Source organism: Diadema setosum, chromosome 14 (genome assembly GCF_964275005.1).
Source record: "Diadema setosum chromosome 14, eeDiaSeto1, whole genome shotgun sequence".
Classification (NCBI taxonomy): Eukaryota; Metazoa; Echinodermata; class Echinoidea; order Diadematoida; family Diadematidae; genus Diadema; species Diadema setosum.
The window spans coordinates 8,595,473-8,619,842 of record NC_092698.1 but is presented as its reverse complement, the minus strand read 5'-3'; the positions used below and the strand labels follow the sequence as shown (position 1 = coordinate 8,619,842).

Sequence of the window (24,370 nt, the reverse complement as noted above, 5' to 3'; positions counted from 1 at the left end):
TAATAATAATAATAATAATAATGCTAATGATAATAATGATGACAATAATAATAATAATAATAATAATAATAATAATAATAATAATAATAATAATAATAATAATAATAATAATAATAACAATAATGATAATAATAATAATGATAATAATAACAATAATAATAATAATGATAATAATAATAATAATAATCATAATAATAATAATAATAATAATAACAATAATAATGATAACGGCACTAAATATGACATTGATTTGGTCACTCTGTGATAGCTCACCTCCCCTTGGCTCCGGGTCAACACCGTCTGTCCCGTTTGTCCCTTGAAAAGAAGAGACAAAAACAGTATCACATTGGTTATTTCAATAATAATGAGAACAAAAATGGCATTTTAGTTTGTTTCATTTCATTTTCATTTTCATTTATTTCTTTCAGCACGGCACATGATTCAGCCAGACGGCTGTTCTTCCTCATGTCCGTGCATCATGAATTAAAAATGACATACTTTTTTTTTCAAAACATACACATGTACATGAAACATATATACAAAATACAATTAGATGAAACAAATCAGAACAAAAGTAAAAAAGAAAAAACACAAAAAATGAATACATGCTCGGTTTACTTGAAAAAAAAAATGGGGAAGGGGTACAATATCATTGTGGTGTCAGATACAAATTCAAACTCCGTCTATAACTGCTAAAAATTGTTTGCTGTTTTACGCATGTTGGCAATGTATTCCATAATTTTGGACCTTGATAACTTAAACTCCTTTGCCTAAAGTAGGTTTTGATATATGGTAACTTGAATATCAGCATTGTATTCCTTTAAATCATAATCATAATGTTATGATGATTCCGCACATTTAAGCGGCATGCGTTTATCTGTTCTGGTGACACCCATGTCACACATCATGTGCACTGATTGACAAATCATATCGTAAAACAATTCAAATACAAATCATAAATAATCGATATTGTAGTACAAAGTGTAATTACTAATGAATATGATGAATACGAAAATGATAAGTATAATGATATATTGATATAATAATATAATGTAACAATAAGTAATCTTTATTGCTCTTAGGTTCAGAAAGGTTAATGGTAAAGATGTCCAAGGTCAAATGCTAGAGGCAAAGACGTCTGAGAAAATTCACAACATTGCATAACTTCTCAGGCTAGCGCACTATTTCAAGTTTTCAGAGCATTGGTATAAAGGTGGTTTTTTTTTTTCTTTCTCCAAGGACGATGGAAAGTGTAGTTATGTCTATTTCATAAAGGCATTCGACGCCGATGCAAAATGGTTTTATATGATTTTGCTCCAGACCTCGTATTAGGACACATGTTGATGAGGTCAAAAGAGCTTGAATTCTAGAGTTTCAAGTGAGCTTGCATCAACCTACATATGTCAAACTTGCAGAGGAAAGAGGCCTGGCTGAAACAGTCGGCATTATTCCACGTGCCGTAGTTGTTGGTGTACATCTCAACGCAGTCCTCGGACGAACCGCGCCAGTCTCCGGACGGCTCTCCGTTGGCCCAGTTGACGTAGTCGACCGGCGTGTTGTCGGTGTTCATAAAACCACCTAACATTTTACAAGAAAGAGGTTTTATGGAGAAGGTATGATGTGTACGGCTCTGAACCGTCCAAGTGAGATTACATGTGACACATGCGACTCTCTGGGTATATAGCAGAATACCATAATAGATTATTGCATGACCTAAATAGCATTCATACTATAGCAAGGATAGGAGAAATTTCGAGTGTTGTCATAGGAACGATCGCAATAATCTGGTGTGTCCTGGACAAGCACTGTCATGCTAAGTCGCATTTATCAATGTTTACCCCTAACATTGCGTTTTCTGTGTGTTAAGAACCTAACAAGACGCAAATAGGTTTAAAGAGTCAAAGACATATGTGTGAAAAAAAAAAGATTTTCATCCCAACGCAAGCACATCTACACATACTAGTACACATGTAAGTATATTCGTATATATGCGTATATGTAAACACATTATGCACACACAACACGTACTCGCATACAAACACACACTTTTTTTGTTTTTTGTTTTTCAATGATATTTTATTGATTTCATTCAAATCATTCATAAATCAACCCATTCTGGGTGTAACATGAACATAAAAAAAAACACACACACACACGCAGACACACACACACACACACGCACACACACACACACACACACACACACACACACACACACACACATAAGAACGGAAGCAAACAATACAGTGGTCATGGCTACACTTCACTAACCGTCCTCTGAACGCGTCAGTCCGATCCACACGTCGCGGAACCCAAATCGACTCTGAATGATCTCCCGAATGAACTCGTTCTCCGCCTTACTGTGGATGCTGGCGAGATCGCCGCCCAACCTCTGGCACTCGTAGCGGGCTGAGTACCACTCGAAGAAGACGTTATCCGGGGGAAAGTAGTAGCAATATGCGTCGAATTCTTCAAGACCTTCCGGACAGTAGCCGGGATGTTCTTCGACCGGTGGTGGAGGGGTCGCTGCGATTAAACCACACCACCAATGATTGTTAATACACAGTACGATGCAAGTAATGATTACGACACAGACACTGTGTTCCGATAATACTCTACAGAGCGTATAAAAAAAGGTAATCCAAATTTGGAGGGCTACCATTTCATAACTAGCTTTGAAGAGTGCAATGTTGGTTGTGAGGAAAGAAGAACTCTTCCTCTTTTCATTGATACATAATTATGTTGACAAATGTCACACATGACTGAAAACATGAACTTTAAAGACAACAATGACAAATTGCACTTTTTCCAAGTTTGAGTGTCACACGAGGGAATAATGAATGTCTCTCTGAATGGATGAGACTGTCAATGAAAGTTACAAAATAAACAGTCCAGCCTGTATGAATGCAGATTTGTGTTTAGGGTTTATGTTTAGGGTTCCTTCTAACATTTTATGGTCCATAACCTTTGAGATGGCCACCTGCCTGATTACACGGTCACTTCCATTAAGACCAGCAAACACAGTCCATTTTTCTCTGTTCATATTCGACACATAGCTCGCTGCAACAAACCATGTCTTGAATATGAAGAAAGAAAATGAATAACGGGTTTGCCTTTGTGAGAGGGACCAAGTTATCAACAACGGTGGCCATGTTGAAGGTTGTGGACCATAAAAGGTTAGAAGAAACCCTACACACAAATCTGCAGTCATGCAGGCTGGCCTGTTAATTTTACCATTTTCATTGACATATCCCATCCATTCAGTGAGACGTGCATTGACGTGCATAATGTTCGAACTTGGAAAAGTGCAATCAATTTGCTGTTGTTTTCTTTAAAGTTCATTTGCTCAGTCATGCATGACATTTGTCAACATAATTAGGTATCAATGAAAAGAAGAAGAGTTATTCTTTCCTCAAAATTAACGTTGCACTCTCACGAGCTGACAATTATGAAATGGTAGCCCTCCAAAGTTGGATTACCTTTTTTTTTTTTGATACACTGTGTATAATAGGGCTGCTCTTATTGGTGACCTCAAGTCTGCATTTAACTGAAAAAGTTCGGTTTCTTTCAGCTACAGCACCTCCTTTTTTTTTTGCCCAGATACTTAAAAGAAAGCTTGAGCCTCATTTGAAATGAAAATGCATCCGACCAAAGCATATGTCCCACTTTGTTAGGTTTATTGTGCTGAAAGTGCACATATCGCACAAAAGGTGTGTCCACTCCAATGAATTAGGCATTTGATTGCAGTACATGTAGGTATCGCGCCCTTTGCTTGGATAACCCTCTTTGGCTCATGCGCAAACTGTAATTATTGGCCTACGCATATTGTGTGAGTGTGTGTGTTTACAGAATGTATTCCTGTAATCTCAACTTGATTATGATAGAATAAAGTTGGTTATGTTCTAAATATTGGTCACTGGATGTAGATTCGACATCTCTCTTCAATATCCATTTCAGGATGTCATCATAAAATCGCAGGCATTAGGCCCTACAAAACTTCGAAATACCGTAACTGTGAATAATAGTAATTTGAGATTAGTTTAAATCTATAGAAGTTGATATCTGTACTTCCTCTCGTCCAAAATTTCAGAGCCTAAAACCTTTCTGGAAAGTGAAATGGTTTGATTTTTTATTTTTTTTTTATTTTTTTTTTTTTTGTTGATAGGTCAGATTTGGTCATAGTTGAGTTGTGTAATACGATCCTCCGCTGAAGAGCATTGAACTTGTCAACAAACACTTTAACGATGACACTTGCTTTTTTGTACGGAATGAATTATCCGGATGACTTTGTGATACTAGGTGAATTGTTTGCCACTGATGGCTTGTTTATAACTGTTTATACGTACACTCTACAGTCAAGCAAAGAAATATTCCGCAGACACTGATATTAGTACAATATTTGAGGTGTAATCTTACGAAAAGGGTTTATCAATGACTTGCAGGTTTGGGGAATATACAATCCCGAATACTATAACAGGTAAACACTTTGAATAAAAAATATCAAAATGATAAAAAATAGACAAAACAAATTAATATTCACAGATATTCTCAGATTCATTTATATCACCGAATTGGCAAATTTACTTGATGTTGTGCGACAGATGAACGGACGAGTGGTTGCACAGTTGGTGTCGTCCCAAGCGGGGGTGTTGGTGAGCATCACACAGCCTTCGTTATCCCCGGCACTCGGTTCGTCTTCTCCCCACTTGGAGAAATGCACAGGGAAGCCGTCCGACCAGCTGTACTCGCCATCCTGAAAGGAATTAAATCGAGCTTTACTGACTAGTGGACTGCATGAAGTGGAATGGAATCAAAAGAAATTGAGTCGATTTGAACAGCAGTGAAATGAATTGCCTTGCGTTGAGTTCATTAGAAACTTAATTCAACGGTGATAATAAAGATAATCACAGCAGTGATGATGAACAGAATGATGAAGAAATCAAACTATGAGTGAAGAGTTTTATTGCAAATGAGCTAAGCGCTATCATCATATAGAGCAAAATTAAACCTTTCCAGTAATACCTCGCTTTGTGACATAACAATTAATATTCTTGAAGTTTTGATTAAAAATATCCTCTATTTTTTTATTATTTCCCTTGTTTTCAGCAGCTTTAATCACAAATACTTCAACTTAACAAGAACGGAGTTAGCTCGTTTTGCAATAAAACTCTTCGAGTCATTTTCTACACCTGGCTAAAGAGGAACAAGCTTGGGCAATCTAATCTGCTGGCCAAGACATCAGAACAATATCTCCTCTAAGGTGTGAATTGTCTTCAATTTGTCTCCCTCTACAAATGAAATTTTTAAGATCGCATCTGCTGATCTGTAATGTAACAAACATGTCGCAAAAAGGAGTCTTCGGGAATCGAACCTGTCATCCACTGCTTTCCGGGCAGCGACACTACCACCAGGTTATCCCTGGATGCCGGCAGTGACACGATAAACCTGGAACAAATGCCCAAGCTCCGAAATTCTGACATTGTTATGTTAAGTAGTCCAAGGCGGACAAGGCATTAATGAAACAAGAGAATATTAATCAGAAGGGTGAAGGTTGAGGTTTGAATTTTCTTCAGTACAAGATCAGCAGTTGCGATCTTGCAAATTTCATTTGTAGAGAGAGACAAATTGAAGAAAATTCACACCTTAGAAGAGAAATTGTTTTGATGTCTTAGCCAGCAGATTAGATTGCCCAGGCTTGTGAAGTTGAGGCAAAATGTTCTTTTTTAAAAGGTCCGTTACCTCATTTCCGGTCATTCCAATCCAGGCGCTGGACACGCCGTTGGAGTAGAGTAGATATTCCAAGAAGGCCTCGTGAAAACCGTTATAGATGCTAGCCAGGTTTCCCCCTTCGCTCGCGCAGAAGTCCTGGGCGGCCTGGTGGGTCATCGAGGTGGTGACCAGCTTGTAGCACGAGTCGTTGTAGCTATAATAGCTTCCATCGTCGCAGAACGTATCCTCCGGCGGGTTGTCGGGGAGAGAAGCATCTGCGGCAATGAATGAGTTTGATGATAGAGAATGTTCAACATCGTGCATCACTTTATAGAGACAGAAATCTGTAAGGCTATTATACATGTTATACCATCTTGAGATCGTTAACGATGTCAGTTTATTGCCGTCAAGACATCATCACTTCAATCATTTTCGTGTTGTTGCTGTTGTGGTGGTGGTGTTGTCGTGGTGGTGGTTGCTGTGGGTGTTGTGGTTGTGGTGTTTGTGGTTGTTATTGTTATTGTGGTTGCTTCTCTTCTTCATGATGAAATCATTGCTGTTGTTTTCCTTTGGACGCTCTTTTGTAATCGATCATTCCTGCCATCATCAACATGGCCACTATAACAGAAGTACAAGCAATAAATACAATGTGCCTTCCATTCCGACTCATTGGAATAGAGCTATGCTCTTCTTTTAACATGTCATAACGCTCCCGCTTCCAGCAGCGAGCTTACTTGGGCGGACATAAATAGCGCGCGGGCTTCATCCTATAGGTCATGAGAGGTTTTCAATAGTTTCATTATTATCATCATCTCTACCATTATCATTATAATTAATGTTATTAAGTCATCATTACTATAGAAACATATTATAAGTATCGTAATCAATACACAATGTAATTACCATCGTGGTATTAGTGCTGAGCAGCAATGACTGCCGAGTATGCTGCTGTAAACTTTATTATATCATCATGAAAAGTACATCTTATGGAAACTTAAAATTCTCTTTGAAATCATTTGCTTGTTAACTCACTCCCTATACGAATTCTGGACAGTGGGTTAAACAAAAATTTCACTTTACTCACCTGGACCTTTCTCGCAGACGTAGGCGATTATCTCATTGCAATGGACGTCGTTCCACATTCCCGCGTACCACTCTTCTCTCAGGAGTTCCACACAATCTGTTGTTGACTGCAAAATGCGGTTGGAAAAGAAATTGCACTTCAACCTTCTAGCACATGTACAGGTCTCGTTTGCATTGCAACTTTCACTCATTGAATGATGCAGCGAATTCACACACTATCGTATTATGTTATGGATGCAAAGTGATCGTGTGTTCATAAGTAATGAAGGGCAGAGTAGTGTTTGAGTTGGATAATGGAAACATGGCAGAGAAACACGCATACTGTCACATACTGCATCCCTGGCACGCACACGCACACGCACACACAAGTTTCACACATACAACGGACAGCAGCGGTAATCCAAGGGCAGGTGAAATTAAAAGAAAAAGTATTTCATGTACAAATGGACCTTCATTATCAAATGAATTCAAACAAAGAGAAACTCAGACTTTTAATCCCTTTGGATAGATATGGAAGGATATGGAAGGATTATCGGAGGTAGATATGAACAGACACGTGTAATACCTAAGAGACTTACGAAAAGGTCTACATCATGCAGTTTTCAGATAATGTTTCAGCTTTACATAATTTATGAAAAAATGCGTTGCTACTATTTCTGCTGCCTCCGTTTATTCTCCTTTGTGTTTCTCAGCCCCCTTCTCGTCCCACATCTCTTCTTGCCTCCTTCCAGTATTTCTACATCGATAAGTATTCGCAAAATCGCCATCAATCTCTTTCACCATCGATATTCCGTACTGACATTTTAAAGTCACATTATGAAGATGCCGAGTAAAGAAAAGCTAATGATGAATAAATAAATAGACTAACTTCTCCAGGGAAGGTGATGAAACCGTTTGGTTGCCCTGGATACCAGTTGGTATACGAAGTGGATCTCCCGTCCGTCCAGTGGTACTGTCCGGTGGAACCGAGATCGGAGAAACCGATCCAGACGTCGGTGGGGGAGTCGATGATCATCGATGTGAGCAGAGCTGCGGATATCAAGGCAAAAGGTGTCGAGTTCCTTTGTCATTTATATGCAGTCAGAGGCATTGGGTACTGATATGATTGTGCGAAATTCATAGAGAATGGAACTCGCAAGGTTAGACGTCATCAGCGAAAGCTGTTAATTCATTTTGTTCATGTGTTGTGTTAATCCTACGAGTTGGGACTGAAGTTGCTCTTTGTTGCCTTTCTTTTTATGTCAGAGGAAAATCGAGAATTGTGTAGACTCATACTAAACTTGTGCTCAGAGGCAACTACAAGCAACCTCCTAATTCATTTAACCCGGACATTCATATTTCGTGATATTTTCCTGTAACAGGTTGAAGGAAGGAGTATGAATCAGACATCCACTTTAAGGTATCCAGAAGACTACAATAGATGGTTTCACGACATTAACGTGTTATATATATATATATATAATTCGTCACCTTCTTCTCATTTCACTGACCTTTTAAGACAAGACAGATGATGATTTATGGAAAATGGTGGTAATGATTATGATAATAATGCTAGCATTCTACAGGCTAATGTATACCTAGGCTTCCACCTTTAGCTCTGCTCGTGTTCTTCCAGAGGCTAATATCATCGAGATTTAAACTCGACCTTGTGATTTTGTTGAGTGTCTGTATGGTTACGAACAACATTACAGTTCGGTGAAAACATTTCTGTATGCAACATGTCTGCAAATTTCTGTATCACCCTTAACACTTTCCCCCTACATTCTGACAGAATTACAACCATTCGTTTGTCTATTCATTGTCTACTAAGTATTCATTCTAAACAAGTTGGACGTGGAGGGGAGCTTTCACTCTCTGTACGCTCCCTGACTCAGAAGAGGTTAACCCAGTCCATACTGAATTCTGAAATGCCCACAGACTTAATATGCGGGCCACTAGGTTCCCGTACGGAACGGGTTCAATCCCACCACAAGAAAGTTTTTCAGAAGAGATGGATACTTACACTGGACCTCCTGGCTATGGATGCCGACCAGATCTCCTCCATCGTTCCTACAAATCGTTCTCGCATCCATCCAATTTCGCTGGTCCTCCTCCTGGTACCCGACCATCTTGTAGCATCTGCAAAGATTGCCGGATGGTATAATCTCTGGTATAATTTTGTTTTTTTTACTCATCAGCTTTATCACTTTCTATAAAATAAAAAAATCTAGTCTACTATAGTATTCCTATATATGCACAATACCACACTATGAACAAGCTGTACGGTGTTTATTAGATGTATCGATGCTTTTCTTTTCGATATCATGGTCACGATTTACTGTTGGTCGTTTACAGCTTATCAGCCCTAATGATTATACAGGTCATGTTAATTTTTTTTTTGTAGGGAAAGCTAGGCAAAATGATTAAATGACAATTAATATATCTCTTTCTTGCATGTTCTTTCTCACTTTCTCTGTTCGTCTGTCTGTTTTGTGTCCAGTCTGTCTGTCTCGCTATGAAGGCCCCTATGTATGTATGTTTGTATGTATGTGTATGTATGTATGTATGTATGTATGAATATATATATATATATATATATATACATATATATATTTATACATACATACATACATACATACATACATAAAAATCAGTCTAGTTAACTAGGTTGTGTTCATCAATGTACTTTAATGTTCATATCTCATATTCCTTTGCATTCATTTCATTTATCTAACCAACTATGAATTGGGAGAGAAATGACATCTATATGTGTCTTTTGGAAATGCCTTTTCCAAGAAACATGAGAGTATGATAGAAAGATTAAAAAGAGATGCTCTTGTTGATATCAAGAGTATTTTATACCTGCCATAATACTTAAAGTAGCCGTTGTCACACCCGCCGTCAGGCGATTCTGTTGGGCTACTGGTGATTGGGTCGGCACCTTCTCTCTTCTTACAAACAAATGGCGCCCTCACTCCGCAGTTCTGGTCATTCCATTCACCACCGGCACTGAGACCTGAAGGAAAATAGTAACAAAATTACACAACAGCATTATGAGCGTGTCCCCGCTACAAATCAATTTTGATGTAGTGTTAACAAAACCATTATTCATTATCATCGTCGATGTCATTATATTGGCGGAGTCCAGGCAGACTTGTTTGTTTATGTTTTAAACTGTCATTTATTTTATGTTAACTGTTCAAGATTGACTGTTTAATTTGTTTCATTGAAGAAAGAGACAGCTTAAATCCATCAGTGGACCATTTTGAGGTATGGGGTCGTGAAATTCTTTGGGTTTTCTAATGGTTGAATTTCCCATCAGTAATATAGAGCTTTATGTTACATCCGCTATGAAATGGAGTTTCCGTGAACAAGCAGCATTAGTTATTGCGTAACCAAGGATCTGATTATCGTCATGGAGTAGACTAAACTAAGTCATAATCAAATTGATGGCATGAAAAATATTCAAAATAAAACGATGCCAGTGACACTTACCGTCGAATCGGTACAGTTCGACACAGGTCTCCTCTCCATGGGCGTTGTTAGGCTCATTCGGTGACCAGTTCTCGTAGATAAATGGTGTTCCATCCACCCACCTGATAGTGAAAGTGTGAAACAGAGCGTCAGATGATGGTTAAACCTCAAGAACGTCCCGACAGATCCGAGAGACAACTAAAAGATCTACGGTTTTGAGTCCACGATTGAATTTGATATCATAATTCGAAAGATCTCGCGGAGTGATGCTCAAGATGTATAGTGATGAAAAGATTATTTCAACTGACTATTGTTTTTATGACTGACATATTTTCAAGTGCTCAGAAATTACACGCCATATATCAATGGTGTCATGCGTTTCCAAAATGATTACGCGTGTTGAAAATCTTGGACGGTCTTTATGATTATGATTAATCTTGATGGAGACTTAACAACGTAGGCAAGGACGCTCACCATTAAGTGTATGCATTAAGTGGATACTAACAGTGTGCAAAGAAACAACTCTCCAAAAGTATCCATGCGCAATGAGGTCATTTCTTTCTAATCGGATGAAGTTTATGTTGGAATAAAGATGAAGGGAAGGCATATTACTCGTAAGGGCCCTCGAAGACTTGTTGGCGAAGACCAATCCAAAAGGATACACCAGTCAGCAAGGGGAACTAGAAGAAAAAAGAACATAAAACTGATACGTTTCAGCACAAGATATTTTATCTGTTTCTTATCTACCATGATAGAAGTGCTAACATTAGTTAAATGATAAGATAATGCTCCGATATCGGTAGAAATTTCACACGTATCATTGCGAATTCGTTACACATATTAGGAAAGACTAGAATATTAAACGTAAGCTGATGAATCAGTTTTTCTAACAGGCACAAGTTGAGAACTTGCACACGCACGTGTTTGTGCAAGTAGTGTACTACACCAACAAGCACTACCACTCAGAAGCGAAACGGTGATAATAGTTTGTGGAAATCAAGTGTGTGCCTTTTTAAGTGTATGAACTCCCCTTATATAGGTTACAAACTACACCAAGTACAAGCACCGCTCAATGGTGATACAACATTTGCTCCTGCGACAATTTGCTCCGGTCTTATCTTCTCCAAGGAGAATAGGGTTTGAGGTTTAGTTTGATGTTTAGGTTTGGGTTATGTTTGTGGGTGGAATTTACGTTTGGCTTACAGTGCAGATATTTCATGGGAGCATTATAAAATTGCCGCATGATCAATGTCATGGAACCTAGCTCAACACTGACCAGCGAAACGATGAGGGCGTTCTCCTGCTCGCTCTCAATGGAAGCCAGATGACCTCCTGACCTCATGCACTCTGTCTCGGCGTCAAACCAACCCATTCTCGCATTGTCGTCGCCAAGGAAGTCACTCACGAAGTAGCAGTACGGTTCCGCGTAATCCCACAGAGGGTTGGATGGACACCTGGTTACTGCATAAGCAAAAAAAAAAGAATGAGCAATAGTGATTGTCGGTATTCAGTGGCGGATGGGGGGGGGGGGAGGGGGAGTAAATTTAGTTTATAGATGGTAGCCCCGCGTCGAGTGTGCCCCGTGGAACATACCTTTAGTAAACCATACATTTTTCCTTTTCTTCTATGCTTTTTAGTAATATCAGATAATTTTTATTGCTCGAACAATACGATTACGTCTTAGCTTTTAATGAATACATTTCAGATGAATGGCAAAGTGAGAGTGGCTCAAAAATGAAAAATCTCCATACTACGAGAGGGGGGATACCCCCCTCCCCCACTCCCCCCCCCCCCCCCCCCCCTCCCTCGCTTCGCTCGCTCGGGCTCGGTCGCTACGCTCCCATGCAGTACCCAGCTCAGCCCCTCAAATCCCCTCCTTGGAAAAAAGCTACATCCGCCCCTGGGTATTGACGATAAAGCGGAAAAAATACGGAGGCAAAAGGAAATATCCCCCTGAAACTTGATTTGTCGGTGTCATTAGCGTGCTTGAATTTAAAAAGAAAGCAGAAAGGTATATAGATTTCTTCAAATATCATACCTAAACTAAGATAAGTTTTATCAAGAAAGCTTTTGAATTTTAAAGCTTAACATGTAAGAAGAAAAAAAAAAAAGAAGAGAGTTTTCTTGGTCTCAACTATACAAATTGGTTTTATTTAATTAAATTACTCATTTCGTACAATCACATATAAAATGTTTACATAGATGTGTGAGTCAAAGGAGGAAATTATGCAAAAGCCTAGGGCTTGGAAATGGAGATTTCCTTTACAATATAATTAAAAATTACATGTAGTTTTAGATAAATATACCATATGTCACGCCAAAAAAAAACAATGGTAGCCTCCGCAACGATAACTTTAAAAATAGTGAATCAATCCAAACACAATTTCAGAGCATTAAACTATAACCCATTGCCCACACCTTACAGAAAACCCCATTCAATTTGCTTCAGTGGTCAAAGAGAAATGAGGATTTTTGTAGAGCAAGTCAGGAATCCCTTCCCTCCAAGTTCTGTCTATTGTGTTTACACATTAATATGCAGCTCCAAGAGCATCCAAGTGCTAAACTTGGAAGAATCAGACTCATGACATGCTTTATAGCAATCCACATTTTCCTGTGACCGCTTAGCCAAATTGAATGGGGTTTCTGCAAAATAGAGCTATAGGATGTTATATTTTAAGACCTTGAAGTAGCATTTTAGGTGTTTTAACCCTATTTTAACTGGGGGTCAAATTGACCCCCCCCCCCCTCCCCGACATTTCGCGCCACGATTCAGCAACGCGCAAAGAGTTTGCCGCGTCGTTTCATTACTTTTTTTTTTTATTGAAGTCTCCCGCATATTTTGAGACCAAATTTGCGACGTCCGGGTACACCGTTATGAAGTTACGCAATGTTTTGCATATGCATGTCAACCCGAAAACAGCTCAAATTCATGATATCGTGTGCAAATCCAATGCAAATTGTGTTGTTTTTTTTTTTGTTTAATTGATATAAATTAGATTATTTCAACTTTTAACCATTGAAATTAATCAGTTCTAATGTAGATAAGCTTGAAAAAGTGCCTGCAACAAATTTTGGCAAAAAAACAATAGAAAACAAAAGGTCAAAAAACAATAAAATACATAAGAAATTAACAAAACAATAAAAACAAAAGAAATTGATTTTGATTGTGCTATTTTTTTACAGCAAAGTTGTTTGATGTGTCGTGAGGAACTCTGACACAAAAATTTAGCAATCCTTCAGTCTTTTTAATGGAGTTATAGGTGAAAATATGATTTCATGCATAAATTTGCATAACTAATTTATCAAAAATAGAAAGCCAATATTTTTCTATTGTATGACCATGTAATCTTGTACTTCACATCCGGCTCTATCTTCAGGCAAAATTTTGCGGCGATCGCGCGATCGGCGGCCGAGATCTGAAGGGGGTGGGGGGGGGGTCAAATTGACCTTCCCCCCCCCCCCCCCTGTAAAAACTTGGTCTCAAATAGCCCAGTTAAAATAGGGTTAATCATATTGGGTGTTATCAATGCGAAAATCCGATTGTATTTTGGGGGGGAACATACTGTATATTATGTCAAATTGTACCTATTGGCCCGAATTCACGAAGGTGGTACAAATGAAACCGTGGTTTAAACCATGGACAAAAACCATGGAGCGCCAAGTGTCGCATGGAATATTTCGTTACGAAATTGGTCATTTCGTCGACAAAATGACCGTTTCGTTAACGAAATTATCATTTCGTGGACGAAATGTTCATTTAGTTACAAAATGTTGTTATTTCGTTACAAAATAATAATTTCATTGGCGAAATGACTGATTTCGTAACGAAACATTCCATGCGACACTTGGCGCTCCATGGTTTTTGTCCATGGTTTAAACCATGGTTTCATTTGTACCACCTTCGTGAATTCGGGCCATTAAGAATAGAACTAAATTCAGATGATGTTCAGATGATGTTGAGATTATGATATTATGATCTCTCAACTCTACCAATGCTTTGTGCACACAAATGTCATATAATGTCAATAATTCAAAAGCTACCACCTTTCCTTTTTGGAAAAAAAAAAAACAGTAACAAAACAAAGTAAAACAAAAAGTTGAATGTAATTGGAGAGTTGTAAAGAGCTGGTGTAATCCCACATTTTGACCAATATCTAAAGTAAGGTCACTTATTATAATAACCTCTGTCTTCCTTCGACTGGACGTACTTCACCATTGCCTTAATACACGGTACACCAGTTTTCCGTAAACAATGGTTATCAAACCATTTGTAGAAGAGAAAGAAAAAAGACAAGATCGTAATATAATCATAAAGATTTTGATCGCGAAAAAGAGGTTAAGCGCCATTTTCAAACATGAAAGTAAGTTCATAATCAGATCATCAGATCGAGCAAAGTAAAACGATTCTGATTATGCCTACTTGTTGTACAGAACGCTCTTGGAGTCATGATTTAAAATGTGACGTATTTTCTTCTTACTTTCTTTGTTGCTGTTGTTGTTTATTTTCAGCAGGTTTAATTGCAAATATATCAAATTGGCGTCAACTCATTCTGCGATCAAATTCTTAATCTGGCGATCACCTACCTGGAGGGAGTGTTGGCTCCGGTTCGAACTCTGATGGAATGGAAGCATAATATGAGAAGTAGGTTTGCATCAAGAAAACAAATTGTGTCACTTCGTCATGCAATTTAGGTATCCTGTCGCCAGGAATGTGAGTTACAGGGATTTAGAGCTTTTGATCATCTTATGTGAGGAGATGGACTCAGGTTTGTTATGGCAAAAAAAATCTGGAGAATTATTGAATTTCTATAATAGAGTGGAACATCCTGATCAACAAAGCTGGTTTCCATATGGGTTCACAAGAATTATCTCACTGCAATCCCAAGTTATTTTCTATGACGTCCTCATTTCGGTTGCAATCACGTGGGCAATATTTCACCAACGATATGATTATGAGCCTAATAATGTGCACCAGTTTGTTTGTTTTTTTGTTTTTGTTTTTTTTTTTTTGTAAGAAAAATGGCACAATCATATAACAAGTAGCTCCACGTGATGACGTTCCCATTACCTCTGCTAATACTCAGTATTCCAATTGATTCGATATGCTTACATGATATGCCCTTGTATCATATTTATGATATTTCTATTCACCCGCAGTCTTTGTTTTTATATTATATGTCCACACACACACACACACAATACATGCACCTAATGCACCAATGATTTGTTAGACATGGTGAGTGAGCCAACGTTGAAAAACTTTTTGGTATTAAAAAAACAACAACAAAAACATGAACGATTACAAAATATATGCAACCATGTGTTCATTAAAACAAAGGGGGAGGGCCCATAGATGCCGAGTCTATTATTGTAACAATTGTTTGTTAAGACCAGCAACTTCCATGAAGGTCTCATGCATTAACAAGGCCAATTCGGACTCACGCTTCGGGCGCTTGCACACCCAATTTCTAAAGACGGAACAGATGACGTCATTCCATCCTCGTCCGGGGTTCAGGAACATCTCGGAGCAGTCCTCGCCGTTAGCGTCGCTTGGCTCGTTCGGGTGCCAGTTCGTGTATATCAACGCCGTTCCGTCGGTCCACTCCCAACCTGTATCAAAATCATAATGCATTTAACAATGATATGACTTATCTTTAACAAACCTCAAGACACAACCTAAAAATTATTACACTTCCCGCTGTAAAAAAAAAAAAAAAAAAAAAAAAAAAAAAAAACGTTTTGCATCTTGAAAACACGTTGCCTGGGACGGAAAGAGGCCAATAGGTTGAAGACCCCTTCATCTCCTCGACTTCATGCACATTTTATACAGATATGCATGTAACTTGCAATTAATCAATACTAGGTTGATAAACATCAGCACACGCGCATATGAGAAAGACTATGAATAATATTGACAAACAAAACGAATTGGTAGAGTGTAAACACTAAAAATTTCTCTGCCACCTTTGTATCGCAGGTGTCCTCATCCGCAGGTGCCGTTATAATGACTCTGTATGGGCCTAGAGACTGTGTTTTATCCGAGACTTTTCATAGCATTTCATTGTTTTGACAAATTCTCCTCATCAACTCAAATGGCAAGGGTCCTTTCTTTATCAGATACGAACACACACACACACACACAAAAAAAAAACATTATATTCTGGAAAATCATCCCCCACTTCAGAAAACACGAAGAAGGATACAGAATACCATCATTGTAGAGACTTATAAGAAATCTATCAAGACCGTTATTTATTGACAGTGAGTTAACAGCACAAATTGTACACTCTTCTCTGGCATGTAGATCGTCCCTGAACACAGCTGGTAACAGCTGACTTGTCAGTGGAACAATATCCTTTGATACATTCATTAGGCTTCGATTTTTGTGAACCACTTTCTGCTGAGTGAAAAAAAAAAAACAAATAATATAGAATTATTACGTGTTTCAATAATCTCGTATGAGTTTGCACGTGCAGACTCTGAGTCACCTTGAAAGTTCCGTGTCTGATGCCCTTTAAAAAGACAAAGGAGCATCTAAATGGAGATAACCAGTTCAATGCTTTTTTTTTTCTTTTAATGTTTACAGCCGACTGACTGTTGTTTGCATAATATATAGATGTACAGTGTATTATGTTATATACAGTTTGATATGGCGTGATAACACGCCTACCTCTGCTAAAGCTATTAAGCAATTTCGGACACTCCGATTCATGGTCATAGACACACTCACTTGGACGAGCAAATTGTACTCTTGCAAAAGAACAAGAAACAAGCCACTCAGTATAGAAGGTGCAATATACTTTGCAGTCATAATGCAAATATATATGTATGTTCTTATTTTTACCGCGGGGGGGGGGGGGGGGGAAGGGAGGGATGAGATATGGTGTACACGAGAAACGTGAATACCTGAAGGCAAGGTAGGAAGCAAAGTTTGAGTTTGACTTACCGCCTTGTATTTCGTGATCATTGATTCCGAGCCAGAATCCGTAGTTGTTAACAGTGTTGCTAGAAAGGGAAGAAAAGTGGAATTAAACGAACTCGTTTGGTTAGTGGTGAGGTACTCATCATAAAAGAATCGCTTCCATCATTCCAAGAAATATTAAATGTATTCATCAGCTTCGCAGCAAAATTAACAGTTTCCATTCGTGCATTTTTACAGCAAAAAAACAACAAAACAAAAAACAAAAAACGTGTTTTCCCATTCCACATAGGGTCCTGAATCCAAAACTTATTGAAATTAATGAGGAATATAATAGAAAAAGTAGCCCCGAAATAATATATATATACATATATATATATATATATAGAGAGAGAGAGAGAGAGAGAGAGAGAGAGAAAGAGGGAGAAAGAGAGAGAGCGATAACACCTTGATTATTGATACCGTAGTGATGATTCCGTCTTCCTGTATAACGAAGTTATTATCTTGAAGTGCCGCATTGGTTTTAGGATGATCTCGTATAAGGTGTTTCGTCGTAACAGCAGTGTTCGCGAGCAAGGCGCTTTATCTGCAACACCCTTTATACATACCGATTTTTAATTCGGTAACGGGTATAAGAAGCCACTCTGTTTTAGGCTATCAGCTGAACTAATGGTTAACGTGTTAATTTCGTCAACATTTTCCTGGTTGGATTTTGAGTGCGTGCACCGTTAAACGACATCCAGAGCTGATGTCCCCTTATTAAGTTTGGAGTTGATCAGTGATATCGTCTTAGAGTGCTTTTAGAACTTCGACTTGGTGGCTAAGATGAGCTGCTATTAATTATACATGAATACTGAGGTCTTGATATTCCATCACATTGGCATGGGTAATCATAGAAACATTTATGATAATGATCATATTAACTGACGACAACGATGGTAAAGCATGATAAAGACAATTACGACTATACTATAATCTGTTACTACTATCTTTATCTAAATTCTCATTGATAATATAACTTTTTTTTTTGTTTATCCTCATCATTCGCTTGGATACCAGCAGCTCTTACTTTGGCGTAAAGTTTTCCACAAAGTAGGCCTCTTCTTCGCTGGAGTGGTAGCTGGCCAGATGTCCCCCCTTGCTGTTGCAGAAGACCTCGGCCTGTGACCACGTCAACATCTCCTCGGTGTTAAATCCGCCTTCGTACATCTACAGAAAACGGGCGTCATAGGAGTTGAGTGTGCTTGAATTTCTTTTACGTAGCTACTAAGGTAGGACTTAAATGCTTATGAGGAAGCAACTACAGGACTGAAGGCTGTAAGACATCCTGGAATGACGAGGCAAAGGAAATGATGATGATGATGATGATGATGATGATGATGATGATGATGATGATGATGATCGTCCTTCGCAGGCGAAGACGACCACAACTTCTAGTATCACTCACATTCCATGAGTGAGAAGATGGCTAATCAGTCCGATCCAAGTGAGGGGCATCTACTAATGCCTTCTTTTCACTGTACAAAGCCTTGGTGTTGCCAATACTCGAGTATGGCATCCCCGCTTGGTTTCCCACAACATCGTCTCAGTCCCTGATGATCGAACGCGTCCAACGGACTGCTACTCGAATAGCACTCAAACAAGTGCGAGGTGAAATGTCTTATGCAGAGCGTCTTGAGGTCCTTCATTGGTCTACCCTGTCCTCGAGGAGAGAATATCTTCTCTGTTCCTTTTCGTTTAAGTGTCTGTTTGGTGTTTGTATTTGTCCCAATCTTGCTGAGAACATAATGATCAATCCACGTCACTCAGAAACCTTAACTTTACGTCACCTTCCTTCTAGAACTCAAGCTTTCTTCTACTCCCCCTCCCGTCTCCTTCCTAGAATATGGAACACACTGCCAGCAGCCGTCAAGGACGCTGCTGTGCTTTCACCTCTTTCCTCTTTTCTAAACTCATTGAAATCAGCCATATTTTCCGTTCATTGAAATCCATTCTTTCACCAATTTCTCTCTACGTTCACATAGATCCTTTCTTTAGTCTTTAAGCATTAATTGCAGCTTGACAAAAATATTGTGGATTAGGCTCGTTCCCACTTTTCGAGTATTTGGCTTGAAATTTGGTACATGTGACCGTTACAGTACAAAGATGTGCAAACGTAATTAATCTTTTGGTATTGTTGAATAGTGTGTTTCTATGATAATTGCCTATTTTGAACGAAGAACTCGGATAAGAGTATTGTGGATTTAGCTAGCTCACTGAGCTTTTGAGCGTTTTGGGGTATTGGTTTGAGATTTGGCAAATGTGACCGCTGTAGTACATACGCACATGCGCAAATTTATTCATTTATACTTTTTCGTCATTGTTGAACAAAGTGTTGCCATGGTATCAGTATGTTTTGGATGAGGATTATACAAAAATTATACAAAAAAGTTTGGCTAATTCTCTCAGTTTTTTGAGTATTTGGTTTCGGATTTGATATGTGTGATCATTAATATATTACCTTGATGTGAAAGATTTGATTTTTTTTTTATTGTTGGGAAATGTGTTTCATGGTAACTCCATATTTTGAATGATAATCATATGATAATGTGATTTCAGTTAAATTTTTTCAGATTTTTGGGTAATTGATTTGAAATTCGACATATGTGACTGTTATGATATGTGGGTGTGCACAATTCATCATTTGTTCACGTTGAACATTGAGTCGTTGTGGTAACAATATACAAATTAATTGTTAGCTGAGTTTATATTCTCGGTGTTTGACACATTGAGTGATAGTTTTAGTTTTGATTTGTACACATGTGCTTCATTTTTATTTTTATGCTGACGACAATGATGATTATGTCCTGTAAGAGGTTAGAGGTTTAGGGTTGGGGGTCGGGTGGAAATCCAGGAATTTTCTATATTTATGTTGACGTATTTTTTTCAGTTTTTGAAATTAATGTATGAATATATTTATAAATGAAGTCATGGGTTGGATGATTATATTGGAATTGTATAGTGTTTTTTATGTTTTGAAGTTTGATAAGGATTATGGAGTTAAGGGATGGGGATCAGGGGTTGAGTGATACTTTTTTAATGATTGTTAAATGTTTTTAGGGGCAACATGTGTGGGTTCACATGCCTACGGGCAATAGTAAATGTATTTACTTTTGTGTGCCCTGACCCTCATGTAGTCTCCATTCATTTCATTTTCACATTGTGTAACGTGTACAGTACAGTGTATCCTTTGTAATGTTCATTCTGGTTTTTGTTTCATGTTTGTGATGTTAATGATATGTATCCTATAGTCTTTTCCTGGTCGAATAAATAATAATAATAATAATAATAAGAGTTGTGCAGGATCGTCAGTCTCACTCTCTCGTCCTGGCCCATCTATTGCCAGTCACAAGACTTAATCAAGACGGCTGGAGATAAGTCACGATTTAAGTGGATTAAGCGCCTTGCCAAAGGGGCTCAATGTTGAAGTAGGTTCCTTTGTGCTTCTCTTTTTAAGTAGGTTCCATCGCATTTCTCTATAGCATTTTTACTTGGATCGAAACTACGACATATTGACCGCCATGTTCTATGTTAGTAATTTGTCATTGTATATCCACACTGGACATTATGTATCATCATATTTTGTTGTATTTCACGCATTTTTCACTGAGGAATACGAGGATAAATTGAAATTGAAATCGAAATCGAATAGCTCCTAAGAGCCGACTCAAAGTGTGACCATAGAGTCCATGATAACATCCACTGAGTCACAACGGCTTGTCTCACGTCTCGTTTCCTTCTCTAGTTGGTACCTCGTTTGATTTTTGTTTTTGTGTTTCATGTTGCCGCTGGGTTTTTTTTTCTGCACAATTGAGTAAAACTTGCGCGTCGAGCATGGACATTGAATTCTTCTTCTTCTTCTTCTTCTTCTTCTTCTTCTTCTTCTTCTTCTTCTTCTTCTTCTTCTTCTTCTTCTTCCGTGGGTCGGTTTCTGCTAGCTATGACGTAATTCCTCAATGCTAACTGACACTTGAATATATCTAGTATATATCATTCACAAATCAAATGAACACAACCAAGATCGATGAAGTTTTGGCGTTTTATCTTCATATGACGAGCACTTAAACACTGATGCATTGATGTGGGATCCTCGTTTGACTTAATTAATTCAGTCCAATCTGTTCTACTTATTAAGGAGTTCAGGCCGTCAACTCATCAACTCTCATAATCATACTTTATTGCGGCTTCTTATGCTTGTTCTTTAGAATGTAATGATACTTTTATTCTCAGATACCAGCTCACGTCCACTTGTGAAACCATCTTCTGTCCACCGCACACGAAACGACTTTGCCACTATTCACTGGTCGTTCGACCTAGCGACTGAAAGTGTGACGTCAGCAGTCTTGCCAGTTTCCAGTCATGTGACTGGGTTGTAATGTCAGTGTTGAAGATATGACATGTCGAGTTTTCACCGCCGGTTGCGGCTTTCAGCCAATCATGCCCCAATATGTTATTATGCACTGTGGGCAGTGTAGTGGGCAGTAGGCTTTAAAGGGAGAATGCAGTTTCGGTTGAGATGGAGTTGAATGTTTCCAACGTTTTTAATGATAATTTCTTGAGATAATGAAAAAACCTTTCATGAAATATGAAAGAGCATAATTCTAAGAGGAATTAAAGGTTTATTCGATGAAAATTGGTTTTGAAATAGCTAAAATAGCCAAACCAAAGAGATCATAGTAAAAGGTGGGATCCACTTTTTATTGGGATTAATTTGTTTTAGTGTGTTTTTAGATATCTCAGCCATTTTAAGACTAATTTTCTTCAAATAAAGTCTGAATTCCTTATAGAGTTGTTTGCTCTTTCACATTTCATAAAAGTGTTTCTTAAGTATCTTGCAAAATGTTAAAAGCTGAATCCTTACCTCAACCAATACTTAAGAGAAATGTACGCACAGTTGAAACAAAAGTTCAAACATGATTCGAGTGACACTGTCAGTTCTTATCACGTACCTCCTGGAGACGAGTTGGGTTTAAATACTCACCCACTATTCGTCTTTTCTACAAATATGTATTCTTTTTTTTTCAGATAAACATTCCACCAAAAATATCAAAGGATCGCCAAGGGCAGACTTGATCCGGTAGAAAGCTGCAATAAGTACACACCGTGTAACAAAAGTCGCCGTAACCGAGCTCTCTCTCATCGTCGTCGCACCCGACGTTGCTGGGGTTGGTGACGGGAGCCACGGTGTAGGGCGTGTCGGTGGTCCCCTCCATGGGTTGCTCGCAGATGTAGTTGTGTTCCAGAGTGCAGCTCACGTCCATCCATAGCCCGGCTTCGTTGTAAATCGGCCCCACCATGGCTACACACTGGCCAAATCGTGTGTCATCTATAAATCGCACATCGTCCAGAAAAAAAACAAACCCCGAATTATTTCTAGCAGTACGAACTTTTTTCAGGCAAGGGCAGTGAAATGAGAAGTTAATAATATGAGCTACACTCCGGGAGAAAATGAGCGAAATAAAAATATAAAGGCGTTGTGACGTCATACAGTCATTTAACTAAAATCCTACAATTTCCACAGCGGTTAAAGTATCATGATCGAGGACTATGATTTGTCAGCAACTCTAAAGTATGCTGTTTGTGTCATTTTTTTTTCACTTTCCAATGTAGATATCATTTTCGTGATTTCTCAAAAACTACAACTAACGTAATATCATCGCTTTCTATAGTAGTATCACCTTAACCTCATATACCCAAGATGAAAAAAAAGAAGAAATAGAATAGCTTTGTGTCACGCAATGTGTAATTTCTCCATCAATATATCAAAGCCGAAAAGCTTGTGCTCGTGTGTATGTTTGTCTGTTCTATTTCTGCATTTTCCCCTCTGGGAACATCAACGCAAATACAATTGTAAAATGACATACAAAGTATTTAAGTAATGTGAAAAGCAATTGATGCCGTGGCTTTAAGATGGGTGGGAATTAATGATTTCTTTGATAAAGCTCAAACCACCACCCCCCCCCCCCCCCGTCCCCTTCCTAAAAGACATGGTGGTCCAGAAGCAAGAATACCTTTATCACAAGTATTTAAGCTGTTGTCGGGGAAATTGCACCTACTGAAACCTACACAGTAACTGACAGTCGTGACCGAGGGCATCTTTTGAAAACAAGCCACTGGAGGTTAATTGCTGCAAAACATTCGGAAGGACGCACATAGGAAGATGCTTGCATAAAAGCGGAACACCGCATTTGGCTCGAATCCCCAAAACCTTACCTGGCTGGCCGGGTCCCCAAGGCGAGAGGGTCGGGTAGGAGCCGTCCACCCAGCGGTAAGTTCCTGGTGTCTGTGTATCACTCAATCCAATGTAGTACTCACCGTCATACACGTACAGCGCCGCCATCAGAGAGGCCAAGTAAGCCTGCTCGTATCTGAGCAGAGAAAAAAAAACAAAGCAAAAAGGAACAAAAACAATAACAAACTGTGACCATTCTGATGCTGCTTTTTGAAAACAAAATGTCAGGAAAACTCTAAAGGCGTCTCACATAACAGATGCGAGAAGGGGAAAAAAAGAAAAAGCTTAAAGGTACCGCCATCAGGGACATTTAACCACTCAGTAACATACATCAAAATTATTTTCTTCTCAGGTATGCCAATTCTTCCCATTATTATAAAAGGACAACATTCCTTCGTGTATAGTTCTTGTGGGTTGACGTTCTCCACTCGACGCGATGGATGCAACGTAGAGGAAGCTATCTCTTGCCTAATAGTGTCCACTCCTTCCAGCAGCACGTTTATTTATCTCATACCAAGGAGGTTTAAGAGTTGGAGTTCCAACTGGTTGTAATTATTCAAACAATTGTCAGATTTCTATTGATGTACAAAAGAATTCCACAGGTGCATTTGTGCCTTTGATAATCGATGTTCGACGCCGCCATCTTGCTGAGCAATCTGAATATATCATTTTGAACGTTAACATAATGTTGGCCATATTTTGCTTATCTATTTATTAAATGAAATGAAATTACATTTAATGATAAAGCATGTAAAACAAAAGCCGATCCCGTCCAGAAATTTGTGCAAAAGTGTAAATCAGAGCTGTATCATGTGAAAATGTTTAAAACTGTGCCATCCTCGAAAGCCGGTTTTATCATTTTTCCACTTCATTTCCGCAAATAAAACTAATATGGAATAAACTTTAAGTACAATTCTTTATTGATAGACATGTCA

The 24,370-nt window shown here is 38.5% G+C and overlaps 1 protein-coding gene across 1 annotated transcript in view; it reads right to left on the bottom strand.

The window, feature by feature from the left end:
• Window positions 1-24,370, bottom strand: part of LOC140237891 (macrophage mannose receptor 1-like) — a 61,852-nt gene that overhangs the window by 1,223 nt on the left and 36,259 nt on the right. Inside the window, exons 22-39 of the mRNA XM_072317824.1 lie at window positions 23,417-23,571; window positions 22,306-22,529; window positions 18,234-18,373; window positions 17,192-17,250; window positions 15,688-15,855; window positions 14,830-14,859; window positions 11,522-11,706; window positions 10,858-10,925; window positions 10,267-10,367; window positions 9,634-9,787; window positions 8,795-8,910; window positions 7,661-7,821; window positions 6,794-6,899; window positions 5,740-5,984; window positions 4,585-4,753; window positions 2,272-2,526; window positions 1,399-1,578; window positions 274-315 (exon numbers count right to left, since the gene is read on the bottom strand). Of these exons, the coding sequence (XP_072173925.1) occupies window positions 274-315; window positions 1,399-1,578; window positions 2,272-2,526; window positions 4,585-4,753; window positions 5,740-5,984; window positions 6,794-6,899; window positions 7,661-7,821; window positions 8,795-8,910; window positions 9,634-9,787; window positions 10,267-10,367; window positions 10,858-10,925; window positions 11,522-11,706; window positions 14,830-14,859; window positions 15,688-15,855; window positions 17,192-17,250; window positions 18,234-18,373; window positions 22,306-22,529; window positions 23,417-23,571 (2,558 nt within the window). The remainder of the gene's footprint in view (window positions 1-273; window positions 316-1,398; window positions 1,579-2,271; window positions 2,527-4,584; window positions 4,754-5,739; window positions 5,985-6,793; window positions 6,900-7,660; window positions 7,822-8,794; window positions 8,911-9,633; window positions 9,788-10,266; window positions 10,368-10,857; window positions 10,926-11,521; window positions 11,707-14,829; window positions 14,860-15,687; window positions 15,856-17,191; window positions 17,251-18,233; window positions 18,374-22,305; window positions 22,530-23,416; window positions 23,572-24,370) is intronic.